Genomic DNA, 16190 nt, shown 5'->3' with positions numbered 1-16190 from the left:
ATAGGGGGCAGTATTATAGTAGTTATATTCCTGTACATAGGGGGCAGTATTATAGTAGTTATATTCTTGTACATAGGGGGCAGTATTATAGTAGTTATATTCCTGTACATAGGGGGCAGTATTATAGTAGTTATATTCCTGTACATAGGGGGCAGTATTATAGTAGTTATATTGTTGTACATAGGGGACAGTATTATAGTAGTTATATCCTTGTACATAGAGGGCAGTATTATAGTAGTTATTTTCCTGTACATAGGGGGCAGTATTATAGTAGTTATATTCCTGTACATAGGGGGCAGTATTATAGTAGTTATATTCCTGTACATAGGGGGGCAGTATTATAGTAGTTATATTCCTGTACATAGGGGGCAGTATTATAGTAGTTATATTCCTGTACATAGGGGGCAGTATTATAGTAGTTATATTCTTGTACATAGGGGGCAGTATTATAGTAGTTATATTCCTGTACATAGGGGCAGTATTATAGTAGTTATATTCCTGTACATAGGGGGCAGTATTATAGTAGTTATATTCTTGTACATAGGGGGCAGTATTATAGTAGTTATATTCCTGTACATAGGGGCCAGTATTATAGTAGTTATATTCTTGTACATAGGGAGCAGTATTATAGTAGTTATATTCCTGTACATAGGGGGCAGTATTATAGTAGTTATATTCCTGTACATAGGGGGCAGTATTATAGTAGTTATATTCCTGTACATAGGGGGCAGTATTATAGTAGTAATATTCCTGTACATAGGGGGCAGTATTATAGTAGTTATATCCCTGTACATAGTGGGGCAGTATTATAGTAGTTATATCCCTGTACATAGGGGGCAGTATTATAGTAGTTATATTCCTGTACATAGGGGGCAGTATTATAGTAGTTATATCCCTGTACATAGGGGGCAGTATTATAGTAGTTATATCCCTGTACATAGGGGGCAGTATTATAGTAGTTATATTCCTGTACATAGGGGGCAGTATTATAGTAGTTATATTCCTGTACATAGGGGGCAGTATTATAGTAGTTATATTCCTGTACATAGGGGGCAGTATTATAGTAGTTATATTCCTGTACATAGGGGGCAGTATTATAGTAGTTATATTCTTGTACATAAGGGGCAGTAATATAGTAGTTATATTCCTGTACATAGGGGGCAGTATTATAGTAGTTATATTCCTGTACATAGGGGGCAGTATTATAGTAGTTATATCCCTGTACATAGGGGGCAGTATTATAGTAGTTATATCCCTGTACATAGGGGGCAGTATTATAGTAGTTATATTCCTGTACATAGGGGGCAGTATTATAGTAGTTATATCCCTGTACATAGGGGGCAGTATTATAGTAGTTATATCCCTGTACATAGGGGGCAGTATTATAGTAGTTATATTCCTGTACATAGGGGGCAGTATTATAGTAGTTATATTCCTGTACATAGGGGGCAGTATTATAGTAGTTATATTCTTGTACATAGGGGGCAGTATTATAGTAGTTATATTCCTGTACATAGGGGGCAGTATTATAGTAGTTATATTCTTGTACATAGAGGGCAGTATTTTAGTAGTTATATTCCTGTACATAGGGGGCAGTATTATAGTAGTTATATTCCTGTACATAGGGGGCAGTATTATAGTAGTTATATTCTTGTACATAGGGGGCAGTATTATAGTAGTTATATCCCTGTACATAGGGGGCAGTATTATAGTAGTTATATCCTGTACATAGGGGGCAGTATTATAGTAGGTATATTCCTGTACATAGGGGGCAGTATTATAGTAGTTATATTCCTGTACATAGGGGGCAGTATTATAGTAGTTATGTTCCTGTACATAGGGGGCAGTATTATAGTAGTTATATTCCTGTACATAGGGGGCAGTATTATAGTAGTTATATTCCTGTACATAGGGGGCAGTATTATAGTAGTTATATTCTTGTACATAGGGGGCAGTATTATAGTAGTTATATTCCTGTACATAGGGGGCAGTATTATAGTAGTTATGTTCCTGTACATAGGGGGCAGTATTATAGTAGTTATATTCCTGTACATAGGGGGCAGTATTATAGTAGTTATGTTCCTGTACATAGGGGGCAGTATTATAGTAGTTATATTCCTGTACATAGGGGGCAGTATTATAGTAGTTATATTCTTGTACATAGGGGGCAGTATTATAGTAGTTATATTCTTGTACATAGGGGGCAGTATTATAGTAGTTATATTCTTGTACATAGGGGGCAGTATTATAGTAGTTATATTCCTGTACATAGGGGGCAGTATTATAGTAGTTATATTCCTGTACATAGGAGGCAGTATTATAGTAGTTATATTCCTGTACATAGGGGGCAGTATTATAGTAGTTATATTCCTGTACATAGGGGGCAGTATTATAGTAGTTATATTCCTGTACATAGGAGGCAGTATTATAGTAGTTATATTCTTGTACATAGGGGGCAGTATTATAGTGGTTATATTCTTGTACATAGGGGGCAGTATTATAGTAGTTATATTCTTGTACATAGGGGGCAGTATTATAGTAGTTATATTCCTGTACATAGGGGGCAGTATTATAGTAGTTATATTCTTGTACATAGGGGGCAGTATTATAGTAGTTATATTCTTGTACATAGGGGGCAGTATTATAGTAGTTATATTCCTGTACATATTGGGCAGTATTATAGTAGTTATATTTTTGTACACATTATTATTATTATGTATGGCAGATTCTGAAGTTGTGACTCGCATGTGTTTCTTTATCTCAGGAGTTTGCGGTATTATATGAGCCCCTGTGTTTCACTGTTAAACCTCAGTAATTGACACCTTTCATGTTATTAAACCTTCATCTATTTTATTACCTGCTGCAATGTACGGAAAATTAAAAAAGAAAAAAATAAGGAAAATCCCATAAAGCCTGAAGGGAAAAATAAAGGAGACGTTCTTTATCTTTTCAGATTTTGGATGAATCCCCCTCCTCCGGATCCTCTGATACAGAAGCAAAAATATCTACAGAAATGTTTCCGTATAATAGGATCGCAAATAGAAGTGACGCCCTCCGTGCTCCATATAGTCCCGCACATATAATACTTCCCTATATACTTACTGCCCCTTATTATAATCACCATACACTGCTCCCCCAAGTGGCCGATGCTCAGCACAGTAGACGCCCCTGGTAGGATATTGTAATACTGCCCCCAGTAGCCTTATAATACCGATAGCATAAAAATGCCCACGAGGAGGAAGGGGGGACGGGGTAACATCACTCCCTTTCTCATAGGAGAGGTAAATGTTTCTGGGCCTACACATTATAATACATGTTCAAATGTTGTCCAGCAGCTCAGGAATCAGCATTGTGTCATACACTGCATAGTATACAAGCACTATATGGCACTACTATTCAGTCATTGCTATCAAATGGCTCCTTTTCTTTATACTGGAGAAGGAGAGTGCTGAGAGGAGACTGATTCTGTATACAGAAGGGAGGGGAGCAGTGTGAGAGTGCTGAGAGGAGACTGATTCTGTATACAGAAGGGAGGGGAGCATTGTGAGAGTGCTGAGAGGAGACTATCCCTGGGTACAGAAGTGAGTGGAAGCAGTGTGAGAGTGCTGAGAGGAGGCTGTCGCTGGTTACAGAAGGTAGGGGGAGCAGTGTGAGTGCTGAGAGGAGACTGTCCCTGGGTAAAGAAGAGAGGGGAAGCAGTGTGAGAGTGCTGAGAGGAGACTGTTCCTGGTTACAGAAGGGAGGGGGAGCAGTGTGAGAGTGTTGAAAGGAGACTGCGCCTAAATAAAAAGGGAGGGGGAGCAGTGTAAGAGTGCTGATAGGAGACTATTCCTGGATACAGAAGGGAGGGAAGCAGTGTGAGAGTGCTGACAGGAGGCTGTCCCTGGATACAGAAGGGAGGGGGAGCAGTGTGAGTGCTGAGAGGAGACTGTCCCTGGGTACAGAAGGGAGGGGGAGCAGTGTGAGAGTGCTGAGAGGAGGCTGTCCCTGGATACAGAAGGGAGGGGGAGCAGTGTGAGTGCTGAGAGGAGACTATCCCTGGGTACAGAAGTGAGTGGAAGCAGTGTGAGAGTCCTGAGAGGAGACTGTCCCTGGATACAGAAGGGAGGGGGAGCAGTGTGAGTGCTGAGAGGAGACTATACCTGGGTAAAGATGGGAGGGGGAGCAGTGTGAGAGTGCTGAGAGGAGACTATCCCTGGATATAGAAGGGAGGGAAGCAGTGTGAGAGTGCTGAGAGGAGACTGTCCATGGGTACAGAAGGCAGGGGGAGCAGTGTGAGTGCTGAGAGGAGACTGTACCTGGGTAAAGATGGGAGGGGGAGCAGTGTAAGAGTGCTGAGAGGAGACTATCCCTGGATACAGAAGGGAGGGGGAGCAGTGTGAGAGTGCTGAGAGGAGGCTGTCCCTGGATACAGAAGGGAGGGGGAGCAGTGTGAGAGTGCAGAGAGGAGACTGTCCCTGGATACAGAAGGGAGGGGAGCAGTGTGAGAGTGCTGAGAGGAGACTATCCCTGGGTACAGAAGTGAGTGGAAGCAGTGTGAGAGTCCTGAGCGGAGACTGTCCCTGGATACAGAAGGGAGGGGGAGCAGTGTGAGTGCTGAGAGGAGACTATACCTGGGTAAAGATGGGAGGGGGAGCAGTGTGAGAGTGCTGAGAGGAGACTATCCCTGGATACAGAAGGGAGGGAAGCAGTGTGAGAGTGCTGAGAGGAGACTGTCCATGGGTACAGAAGGCAGGGGGAGCAGTGTGAGTGCTGAGAGGAGACTGTACCTGGGTAAAGATGGGAGGGGGAGCAGTGTAAGAGTGCTGAGAGGAGACTATCCCTGGATACAGAAGGGAGGGGGAGCAGTGTGAGAGTGCTGAGAGGAGGCTGTCCCTGGATACAGAAGGGAGGGGGAGCAGTGTGAGAGTGCAGAGAGGAGACTGTCCCTGGATACAGAAGGGAGGGGAGCAGTGTGAGAGTGCTGAGAGGAGACTCACGCTGGATACAGAAGTGATGGGGAGCAGTGTCAGAGCGCTGAGAGGAGGCTATCCCTGGATACAGAAGGGAGTGGGGAGCAGTGTGATTGTGCTGAGAGGAGAATGTACCTGGTAAAGATGGGAGGGGGAGCAGTGTAAGGGTGCAGAGAGGAGACTCACGCTGGATACAGAAGGGAGGGGGAGCAGCGTGAGAGCGCTGAGAAAAAACTGTCCCTGGATACAAAAGGGAGGGGGAGCAGTGTGAGAGTGCTGAGAGGAGACTGTTCCTGGTTACAGAAGGGAGGGGGAGCAGTGTGAGAGTGTTGAAAGGAGACTGCGCCTAAATAAAAAGGGAGGGGGAGCAGTGTAAGAGTGCTGAGAGAAGACTATTCCTGGATACAGAAGGGAGGGGGAGCAGTGTAAGAGTGCTGAGAGGAGACTATCCCTGGATACAGAAGGGAGGGGGAGCAGTGTGAGAGTGCTGTGAGGAGATTGTCCCTGGATACAGAAGGGAGGGGGAGCAGTGTGAGAGCGCTGTGAGGAGATTGTCCCTGGGTACAGAAGGGAGGGGGAGCTGTGTGAGAGTGCTGAGAGGAGACTGTACCTGGTTACAAAAGGGAGGGGGAGCAGTGTAATAGTGTTGAGAGGAGACTGTCCCTGGATACTGAAGGGAGGGGAGCAGTGTGAGATTGCTGAAAGGAGACTGTCGATGGATACAGAAGGGAGGGTCAGCAGTGTGAGAGTGCTGAGAGGAGACTGTCCCTGGATACAGAAGGGAGGGGAGCAGTGTGAGTGCTGAGAGGAGACTGTACCTGGGTAAAGATGGGAGGGGGAGCAGTGTAAGAGTGCAGAGAGGAGACTATCCCTGGATACACAAGGGAGTGGGGAGCAGTGTGAGAGTGCTGAGAGGAGACTGTCCCTGGACACATCAGGGAGGGGGAGCAGTGTGATTGTGCTGAGAGGAGAATGTACCTGGTAAAGATGGGAGGAAGAGCAGTGCAAGGGTGCAGAGAGGAGACTCACGCTGGAAAAAGAAGGGAGGGGGAGCAGTGTGAGAGTGCTGAGAGGAGACTGTTCCTGGTTACAGAAGGGAGAGGGAGCAGTGTAAGTGTGTTGAAAGGAGACTTCCCCTAAATAAAAAGGGAGGGGGAGCAGTGTAAGAGTGCTGAGTGGAGGCTATCCCTCGATACAGAAGGGAGGGGGAGCAGTGTGATTGTGCTGAGAGGAGAATGTACCTGGTAAAGATGGGAGGGGGAGCAGTGTAAGGGTGCAGAGAGAAGACTCACGCTGGATACAGAAGGGAGGGGGAGCAGTGTGAGAGTGCTAAGAGGAGACTGTTCCTGGTTACAGAAGGGAGGGGGAGCAGTGTGAGAGTGTTGAAAGGAGACTGCCCCTAAATAAAAAGGGAGGGGGAGCAGTGTAAGAGTGCTGAGAGGAGACTACCCCTGGATACAGAAGGGAGGGGGAGCAGTGTGAGAGTGCTGAGAGGAGACTCAAGCTTGATACAGAAGGGAGGGGGAGCAGTGTGAGAGCGCTGTGAGGAGACTGTCCCTGGATACAGAAGGGAGGGGGAGCAGTGTGAAAGTGCTAAGAGGAGACTGTTCCTGGTTACAGAAGGAAGGGGGAGCAGTGTGGGAGTGCTCAGCGGAGATTGTACCTGGTAAAGATGGGAGGGGGGGCAGTGTAAGAGTGCACAGAGGAGACTTATGCTGGATACAAAAGGGAGGGTGAGCAGTGTGAGAGTGCTGAGAGGAGACTGTTCCTGGTTACAGAAGGGAGGGGGAGCAGTTTGAAAGCGCTGAGTGAAGATTGTCCCTTGATACAGAAGGGAGGGGGAGCAGTGTGAGAGTGCTGAGAGGAGACTGTTCCTGGTTACAGAAGGGAGGGGGAGCAGTCGAGAGTGCTGAGAGGAGACTGCCCCTAAATAAAAAGGGAGGGGGAGCAGTGTAAGAGTGCTGAGAGGAGACTACCCCTGGATACAGAAGGGAGGGGGAGCAGTGTGAGAGAGCTGTGAGGAGACTGTCCCTGGATACAGAAGGGAGGGGGAGCAGTGTTAGAGTGCTAAGAGGAGACTGTTCCTGGTTACAGAAGGAAGGGGGAGCAGTGTGAGAGTGCTCAGCGGAGAATGTACCTGGTAAAGATGGGAGGGGGGGGCAGTGTAAGAGTGCACAGAGGAGACTCATGCTGGATACAAAAGGGAGGGGGAGCAGTGTGAGAGCGCTGTGAGGAGACTGTCCCAGGATGCAGAAGGGAGGGGGAGCAGTGTGAGAGTGCTGAGAGGAGACTGTTCCTGGATACAGAAGGGGGGGGGGAGCAGTGTGAGAGCGCTGTGAGGAGACTGTCCCAGGATGCAGAAGGGAGGGGGAGCAGTGTGATTGTGCTGAGAGGAGAATGTACCTGGTAAAGATGGGAGGGGGAGCAGTGTAAGGGTGCAGAGAGGAGACTCACGCTGGATACAGAAGGGAGGGGGAGCAGTGTGAGAGTGCTGAGAGGAGACTGTTCCCGGTTACAGAAGGGAGGGGGAGCAGTGTGAGAGTGCTGAGAGGAGACTCAAGCTTGATACAGAAGGGAGGGGGAGCAGTGTGAGAGGGCTGTGAGGAGACTGTCCCTGGATACAGAAGGGAGGGGGAGCAGTGTGAGAGTGCTGAGAGGAGACTGTCCCTGGATACAGAAGGGAGGGGGAGCAGTGTGATTGTGCTGAGAGGAGAATGTACCTGGTTGTTAGGATCAGTGGATCCTCTGGACCACCGCGGGAGATGTAACTAACCAACACCCGGAACCGGAGCCTAGCGGCACCTGGTATTCACCAGAGCCCGCCGCAAAGCGGGTTGGACTTGCTGCGGCAGGATACCACTAGGTCGTTCCCAGGTGTGACTAGCCCACAGTGGCAGCCGAGGTCGAGCTACCTTAGCGGATGACAATCTCGTAGACAGGTCCAGGCACAGGGTCAGGGCAGGCGGCAGAGATGCAACGTCAGGTCCAAGTCCGGGGTCAGCAACAGGAGGTCCAGGCAGGTGGGAACGGGAACACAGGCACACGGAACACAGCAACACGGAGGAACTCGGGTAACACAGGACACAGGAGCGGGAACACACAGGAATACACGGGAACGCAGGAATACACAGGAACGCAGGAATACACAGGAACGCAGGAATAATCGCTAGTAAGCTTTCTCTAAGGCTGTGAGGCACAAAGATCCGGCAAGGGTAACAGGAAGAGGCAGGCTTATAAAGAATTGGGCAATATGGCCAGCGCCAATTAATGGCGCGCTGGCCCTTTAAATTTGGAGAAGGTGCCGCGCGCGCCCTAGCAGTCAGGGACGCGCGCGCACAGCGGAGGGGAGCGAGCCAGGAGCCGGGACGGGTAATATGCGCTGGCGGCGCGCTGGCGGGGGCAGGGCGGCACGGGTGAACCCCGCGACCCGCGATGTGGGTCGCGGGACCACCCGTGACACTGGTAAAGATGGGAGGGGGAGCAGTGTAAAAGTGCAGAGAGGAGACTCATGCTGGATACAGAAGGGAGGAGGATCAGTGTAAGAGAGCTGAGAGGAGACTATCCCTGGATACAGAAGGAAGGGAGAGCAGTGTGAGAGTGCTGAGAGGAGACAGTCCCTGGATATAGAAGGGAGGGGGAGCAGTGTGAGAGTGCTGAGAGGAGACTATCCCTGGATACAGAAGGGAGGGGGAGCAGTGTGAGAGGAGACAGTCCCTGGATACAGAAGGGAGGGGGTGCAGTGTGAGAGTGCTGAGAGGAGACTATCCCTGGATACAGAAGGGAGGGGGAGCAGTGTGAGAGCACTGAGAGAAGACTGTCCCTGGATATAGAAGGGAGGGGGAGCAGTGTGAGAGTGCTGAGAGGAGACTGTTCCTGGTTACAGTAGGGAGGGGGAGCAGTGTGTGAGTGTTAAGAGGAGACTGCACCTAAATAAAGAAGGGAGGGGGAGCAGTGTAAGAGTGCTGAGAGGAGACTATCCCTGGATACAGAAGGGAGGAAGAGCAGTGTGAGAGTGCTGTGAGGAGACTGTTCCCGGTTACAGAAGGAAGGGGAAGCAGTGTAAGAGTGCTGAAAGGAGACTGTCCCTAAATACAGAAGGGAGGGGGAGCAGTGTAATAGTGCTGAGAGGAGACTATCCCTGGATACAGAAGGAATGAAGAGCAGTGTGGGAGTTCTGTGAGGAGACTGTTCCTGGTTATAGAAGGGAGGGGAGCAGTGTGCGAGTGCTAAAAGGAGACTGTCCCTGGATACAGAAGGGAGGGGGAGCAGTGTGAGAGTGCTAAGAGGAGACTGTTCCTGGTTACAGAAGGAAGGGGGAGCAGTGTGAGAGTGCTCAGCGGAGAATGTACCTGGTAAAGATGGGAGGGGGGGCAGTGTGAGAGCGCTCAGAGGAGACTATCCCTGGATACAGATGGGAGGGGGAGCAGTGTGAGAGCGCTGAGAGGAGACTGTCCCTGGATACAGAAGGGAGGGGAGCAGTGTGAGAGAGCTGAGAGGAGACTGTCCCTGGATACAGAAGGGAGGGGAAGCAGTGTGAGAGAGCTGAGAGGAGACTGTTCCTGGTTACAGAAGGAAGGGGGAGCAGTGTGAGAGTGCTCAGCGGAGAATGTACCTGGTAAAGATGGGAGGGGGGGCAGTGTGTGAGCGCTGAGAGGAGACTATCCCTGGATACAGATGGGAGGGGGAGCAGTGTGAGAGCGCTGAGAGGAGACTGTCCCTGGATACAGAAGGGAGGGGAGCAGTGTGAGAGAGCTGAGAGGAGACTGTCCCTGGATACAGAAGGGAGGGTGAGCAGTGAGAGAGTGCTGAGAGGAGACTGTTCCTGGATACAGAAGGCAGGGGGAGCAGTGTGAGAGTGCTGAGAGGAGACTGTCCCTGGATACAGAAGGCAGGGGGAGCAGTGTGAGAGTGCTGAGAGGAGACTGTCCCTGGATACAGAAGGGAGGGGGAGCAGTGTGAGAGTGCTGAGAGGAGACTCACGCTGGATACAGAAGGGAGGGGAGCAGTGTGAGAGTGCTGAGAGGAGACTCACGCTGGATACAGAAGGGAGGGGAGCAGTATGAGAGTGCTGAGAGGTGACTGTCCCTGGATACAGAAGGGAGGGTGAGCAGTGAGAGAGTGCTGAGAGGAGACTGTTCCTAGATACAGAAGGCAGGGGGAGCAGTGTGAGAGTGCTGAGAGGAGACTGTTCCTGGATACAGAAGGGAGGGGGAGAAGTGTGAGAGGGCTGTGAGGAGACTGTCCCTGGATACAGAAGGGAGGGGAGCAGTGTGAGAGTGCTGAGAGGAGACTCACGCTGGATACAGAAGGGAGGGGGAGCAGTGTGAGAGAGCTGAGAGGAGACTCACGCTGGATACAGAAGGGAGGGGGAGCAGTGTGTGGATGTTGAGAGGAGACTCACCCTGGATACAGAAGGAGGGGGAGCAGTGTAAGAGTGCTGAGAGGAGACTGTCCCTGGCTACAGAAGGGAGGGGGAGCAGTGTGAGAGTGCTAAGAGGAGACTGTCCCTGGCTACAGAAGGGAGGGGGAGCAGTGTGAGAGTGCTGAGAGGAGACTCACGCTGGATACAGAAGGGAGGGGGAGCAGTGTGAGAGAGCTGAGAGGAGACTCACGCTGGATACAGAAGGGAGGGGGAGCAGTGTGAGAGTGCTGAGAGGGGACTGTCCCTGGATACCGAATGGAGGGGGAGCAGTGTGAGAGTGCTGAGAGGGGACTGTCCCTGGATACCGAATGGAGGGGGAGCAGTGTGAGAGAGCTGAGAGGAGACTCACGCTGGATACAGAAGGGAGGGGGAGCAGTGTGAGAGTGCTGAGAGGGGACTGTCCCTGGATACCGAATGGAGGGGGAGCAGTGTGAGTGCACATCCTGCATGTATAAACCAGTGTGCAATCGTATTCAGAGTTGAAGAAAAAATTCTGTTGATTTCCAATCAAGATGTGTGGTGCATTATGTAGGGTCAGAATGATGATTAATAAATTACTTAAAAAATATATTTTAGATGCTGCTTTGGATATGACTAACAAAACACAAAGCAGTATTTGCATATGAAGAATCCAGCTTTTCCCGATTCAGAAATCACTCATAGACAGATGTAGATGCTCTAAAAACCCATTCTCCTGGCACGATGCCCAGACAGTGCCTGCATGTGTCCATGGTGGGGTAATGGGTTCTGTGGTTATCGGGTTCAGGACGTCTATGACATCAGTCACATGACACCTGACAAGATAGCAGGCGCTGCGAAACATTACCAAGAGCTGCGAGAGAGGCCACCGAGTGTGGGGGCTGCCAGTACTGGAGGCAAGACTCAACATCAAGTGCACAGGGCCCCATGTACCAGCCTCTGCCACTGGGCTCACAGAGAGGAACCACAGAAAAGGGAATTGTGGTCTTCACTTCAAACTAAATATCTCTCTCCTCCTGCTCTATAACATTCTGCCTGCAGATAGGACACTGAACAATATACCCCAAGTGTCAGCGTGTCCCTATCCTGACCCCCAAGTGTCAGCGTGTCCCTGTCCTGTCCCCCAAGTGTCCCTGTCCTGTCCCCCCCAAGTTTCAGCGTGTCCCTGTCTTGTCCCCTAAGTGTCAGCGTGTCCCTGTCCTATCCCCCCAAGTGTCAGCGTGTCCCTGTCCTGTCCCCCCAAGTGTCAGCGTGTCCCTGTCCCCCCAAGTGTCAGCGTGTCCCTGTCCCGTCCCCCCTAGTGTCATCGTGTCCCTGTCCTGTCCCCCAAGTGTCAGCATGTCCCTATCCTGTCCCCCAAGTGTCAGCGTGTCCCTGTACTGTCCCCCAAGTGTCAGCATGTCCCTGTCCTGTCCCCCAAGTGTCAGCATGTCCCTGTACTGTCCCCCAAGTGTCAGCGTGTGCCTGTCCTGTCCCCCCAAGTGTCATTGTGTCCCTGTCCTGTCCCCCAAGTGTCAGCGTGTGCCTGTCCTGTCCCCCAAGTGTCAGCGTGTCCCCGTACTGTCCCCCCAAGTGTCAGCGTGTCCCTGTCCTATCCCCCCAAGTGTCATCGTGTCCCTGTCCTGTCCCCCAAGTGTCATCGTGTCCCTGTCCTGTCCCCCAAGTGTCAGCGTGTCCCTGTCCTGTCCCCCAAGTGTCAGCGTGTCCCTGTACTGTCCCCCAAGTGTCAGCGTGTGCCTGTCCTGTCCCCCAAGTGTCAGCGTGTCCCTGTACTGTTCCCCAAGTGTCAGCGTGTGCCTGTCCTGTCCCCCAAGTGTCAGCATGTCCCTGTACTGTCCCCCAAGTGTCAGCGTGTGCCTGTCCTGTCCCCCCAAGTGTCATTGTGTCCCTGTCCTGTCCCCCAAGTGTCAGCGTGTGCCTGTCCTGTCCCCCAAGTGTCAGCGTGTCCCCGTACTGTCCCCCCAAGTGTCAGCGTGTCCCTGTCCTGTCCCCCCAAGTGTCATTGTGTCCCTGTCCTGTCCCCCAAGTGTCAGCGTGTGCCTGTCCTGTCCACCAAGTGTCAGCGTGTCCCCGTACTGTCCCCCCAAGTGTCATCGTGTCCCTGTCCTATCCCCCCAAGTGTCATCGTGTCCCTGTCCTGTCCCCCAAGTGTCATCGTGTCCCTGTCCTGTCCCCCAAGTGTCAGCGTGTCCCTGTCCTGTCCCCCAAGTGTCAGCGTGTCCCTGTACTGTCCCCCAAGTGTCAGCGTGTGCCTGTCCTGTCCCCCAAGTGTCAGCGTGTCCCTGTACTGTTCCCCAAGTGTCAGCGTGTGCCTGTCCTGTCCCCCAAGTGTCAGCATGTCCCTGTACTGTCCCCCAAGTGTCAGCGTGTGCCTGTCCTGTCCCCCCAAGTGTCATTGTGTCCCTGTCCTGTCCCCCAAGTGTCAGCGTGTGCCTGTCCTGTCCCCCAAGTGTCAGCGTGTCCCCGTACTGTCCCCCCAAGTGTCAGCGTGTGCCTGTCCTGTCCCTCCAAGTGTCATTGTGTCCCTGTCCTGTCCCCCAAGTGTCAGCGTGTGCCTGTCCTGTCCCCCAAGTGTCAGCGTGTCCCTGTCCTGTCCCCCAAGTGTCAGCGTGTCCCTGTCCTGTCCCCCCAAGTGTCAGCGTGTCCCTGTCCCCCAAGTGTCAGCGTGTCCCCGTACTGTCCCCCCAAGTGTCATCGTGTCCCTGTCCTATCCCCCCAAGTGTCATCGTGTCCCTGTCCTGTCCCCCAAGTGTCATCGTGTCCCTGTCCTGTCCCCCAAGTGTCAGCGTGTCCCTGTCCTGTCCCCCAAGTGTCAGCGTGTCCCTGTACTGTCCCCCAAGTGTCAGCGTGTGCCTGTCCTGTCCCCCAAGTGTCAGCGTGTCCCTGTACTGTTCCCCAAGTGTCAGCGTGTGCCTGTCCTGTCCCCCAAGTGTCAGCATGTCCCTGTACTGTCCCCCAAGTGTCAGCGTGTGCCTGTCCTGTCCCCCCAAGTGTCATTGTGTCCCTGTCCTGTCCCCCAAGTGTCAGCGTGTGCCTGTCCTGTCCCCCAAGTGTCAGCGTGTCCCCGTACTGTCCCCCCAAGTGTCAGCGTGTCCCTGTCCTGTCCCCCAAGTGTCAGCGTGTCCCAATCCTGTCCCCCCAAGTGTCAGCGTGTCCCTGTACTGTCCCCCAAGTGCCAGCGTGTCCCCGTACTGTCCCCCCAAGTGTCAGCGTGTCCCTGTCCTGTCCCCCAAGTGTCAGCGTGTCCCTGTCCTGTCCCCCAAGTGTCAGCGTGTCCCAATCCTGTCCCCCCAAGTGTCAGCGTGTCCCTGTACTGTCCCCCAAGTGCCAGCGTGTCCTTGTCCTGTCCCCCAAGTGTCAGCATGTCCCTGTACTGTCCACCAAGTTTCAGCATGTCCCTGTCCTGTCCCCCAAGTGTCAGCATGTCCCTATACTGTCCCCCAAGTGTCAGCGTGTCCCTGTCCTGTCCCCCCAAGTGTCAGCGTGTCCCTGTCCTCCAAGTGTCATCGTGTCATTTCCTGTACCTAAAGTGTCAGCGTGTCCCTGTCCTGTCCCCCAAGTGTCAGCGTGTCCCTGTCCTGTGCCCCCAAGTGTCAGCGTGTCCCTGTCTTGTCCCCTAAGTGTCAGCGTGTCCCTGTCCCCCAAGTGTCAGCGTGTCCCTGTCCTGTCCCCCAAGTGTCAGCGTGTCCCTGTCCCCCAAGTGTCAGCGTGTCCCTGTCCTGTCCCCCCAAGTTTCAGCGTGTCCCTGTCCCGTCCCCCAAGTGTCAGCGTGTCCCTGTCCTGTCCCCCAAGTGTCAGCGTTTCCCTGTCCTGTCCCCCCCCAAGTGTCAGCGTGTCCTGTCCCCCCAAGTGTCATCGTGTCCCTGTCCTGTCACCCAAGTGTCAGCGTGTCCCTGTACTGTCCCCCAAGTGTCAGCGTGTGCCTGTCCTGTCCCCCAAGTGTCAGCATGTCCCTGTACTGTCCCCCAAGTGTCAGCGTGTCCCTGTCCTGTCCCCCAAGTGTCAGCGTGTCCCTGTACTGTCCCCCAAGTGTCAGCGTGTCCCTCTCCTGTCCCCCAAGTGTCAGCGTGTCCCTGTACTGTTCCCCAAGTGTCAGCGTGTGCCTGTCCTGTCCCCCAAGTGTCAGCGTGTCCCCGTACTGTCCCCCCAAGTGTCAGCGTGTCCCTGTCCTGTCCCCCAAGTGTCAGCGTGTCCCAATCCTGTCCCCCCAAGTGTCAGCGTGTCCCAATCCTGTCCCCCCAAGTGTCAGCGTGTCCCTGTCCTCCCCAAGTGTCAGCGTGTCCCTGTCCTGCCCCCCAAGTGTCAGCGTGTCCCTGTCCTGTCCCCCAAGTGTCAGCGTGTCCCTGTCCTGTCCCCCAAGTGTCATTGTGTCCCTGTCCTGTCCCCCCAAGTGTCAGCGTGTCCCCGTCCTGTCCCCCAAGTGTCAGCGTGTCCCTGTCCTGTCCCCCCAAGTGTCAGCGTGTCCCTGTCCTGTCCCCCCAAGTGTCAGCGTGTCCCCGTACTGTCCCCCCAAGTGTCAGCGTGTCCCCGTCCTGTCCCCCAAGTGTCAGTGTGTCCCTGTCCTGTCCCCCCAAGTGTCAGCGTGTCCTGTCCCCCCAAGTGTCAGCGTGTCCCTGTCCTGTCCCCCAAGTGTCAGCGTGTCCCTGTCCTGTCCCCCCAAGTGTCAGCGTGTCCCCGTCCTGTCCCCCCAAGTGTTAGCGTGTCCCCGTCCTGTCCCCCAAGTGTCAGCGTGTCCCCGTCCTGTCCCCCAAGTGTCAGCGTGTCCCCGTCCTGTCCCCCAAGTGTCAGCGTGTCCCCGTCCTGTCCCCCAAGTGTCAGCGTGTCCCCGTCCTGTCCCCCAAGTGTCAGCGTGTCCCTGTCCTGTCCCCCCAAGTGTCAGCGTGTCCCTGTCCTGTCCCCCCAAGTGTCAGCGTGTCCCTGTCCTGTCCCCCAAGTGTCAGCGTGTCCCTGTCCTGTCCCTGTCAGATTTTGGGGTTCTGATTGATGCCGGATGGGGGAAAGTACTTTGAATCTCAGGTGTCATTAACCCCTTTCTGGCAGAGCTGTTGGGGTCCCACACTGTGAGGTGCAGGATGCTGATCCCCAACACATCCTCAGGGCAAGGTGATCCAAGGACAGTGCCGGGTAGGGAAGGGTTACAGCGGGAGCGGATCTTCTGCACGTTGATAGTGATCCAGCAGATCCCGGCTCCGCACATGAATGGAGGGTTAACCCTGTCACTGCCGCTCTCCCTCCACAATCTCTTACCTGCTTCCTGGATCCAGAATTCACCATCTCTAGAAGTAAGAAGAAAGTGATGAAGGATCTGGGGGGGATCATCTGGTGTTACCCCAAAAAGTCTCAGCTCCAAGAGACAGAGGAAGGGAAAAGCAGGTGAGCGAGAGGTGGACATGAAACCCGGAGCAGCCGAGACAAGAAGTGCAGCAGCGACAGCGAGGAGGAGGCAGAAACCAACCAGAGAGGAGCCGCAAGCCAATCACTGACACCAACAGGAGGGACCACAACTACACAGATGTAGCAGAGCTGTCACAGCATCATGTATCTGTGGTGTTACATAGGACTGCAGGACACCTCTACTACAAGATCTGTACTCAGAGATATCACTGTGTTATCTGTGGTGTTACATAGGACTGCAGGACACCTCTACTACAAGATCTGTACTCAGAGATATCACTGTGTTATCTGTGCTGTTACATAGGACTGCAGGTCACATCTACTACATGATCTGTACTCAGAGATATCACTGTGTTATCTGTGGTGTTACATGGGACTGCAGGACACATCTACTACATGATCTGTACTCAGAGATATCACTGTGTTATCTGTGGTGTTACATA

General features: G+C 52.6%; 1 protein-coding gene across 1 annotated transcript in view; it reads right to left on the bottom strand.

The window, feature by feature from the left end:
- The window catches only part of LOC140120783 (glucagon-like peptide 1 receptor), a 207251-nt gene extending 191485 nt beyond the window's left edge, over nucleotides 1-15766 (bottom strand). The window contains exon 1 of the mRNA XM_072139726.1: nucleotides 15601-15766. Within this exon, the coding sequence (XP_071995827.1) occupies nucleotides 15601-15672 (72 nt within the window). The 5' untranslated portion in view covers nucleotides 15673-15766. The remainder of the gene's footprint in view (nucleotides 1-15600) is intronic.
- Nucleotides 15767-16190: the final 424 nt, after the last annotated feature.

Source organism: Engystomops pustulosus, chromosome 3, assembly GCF_040894005.1.
Source record: "Engystomops pustulosus chromosome 3, aEngPut4.maternal, whole genome shotgun sequence".
Classification (NCBI taxonomy): Eukaryota; Metazoa; Chordata; class Amphibia; order Anura; family Leptodactylidae; genus Engystomops; species Engystomops pustulosus.
The sequence above is the reverse complement of the archived record's forward strand: the minus strand, read 5'-3'. Positions and strand labels throughout refer to the sequence as shown.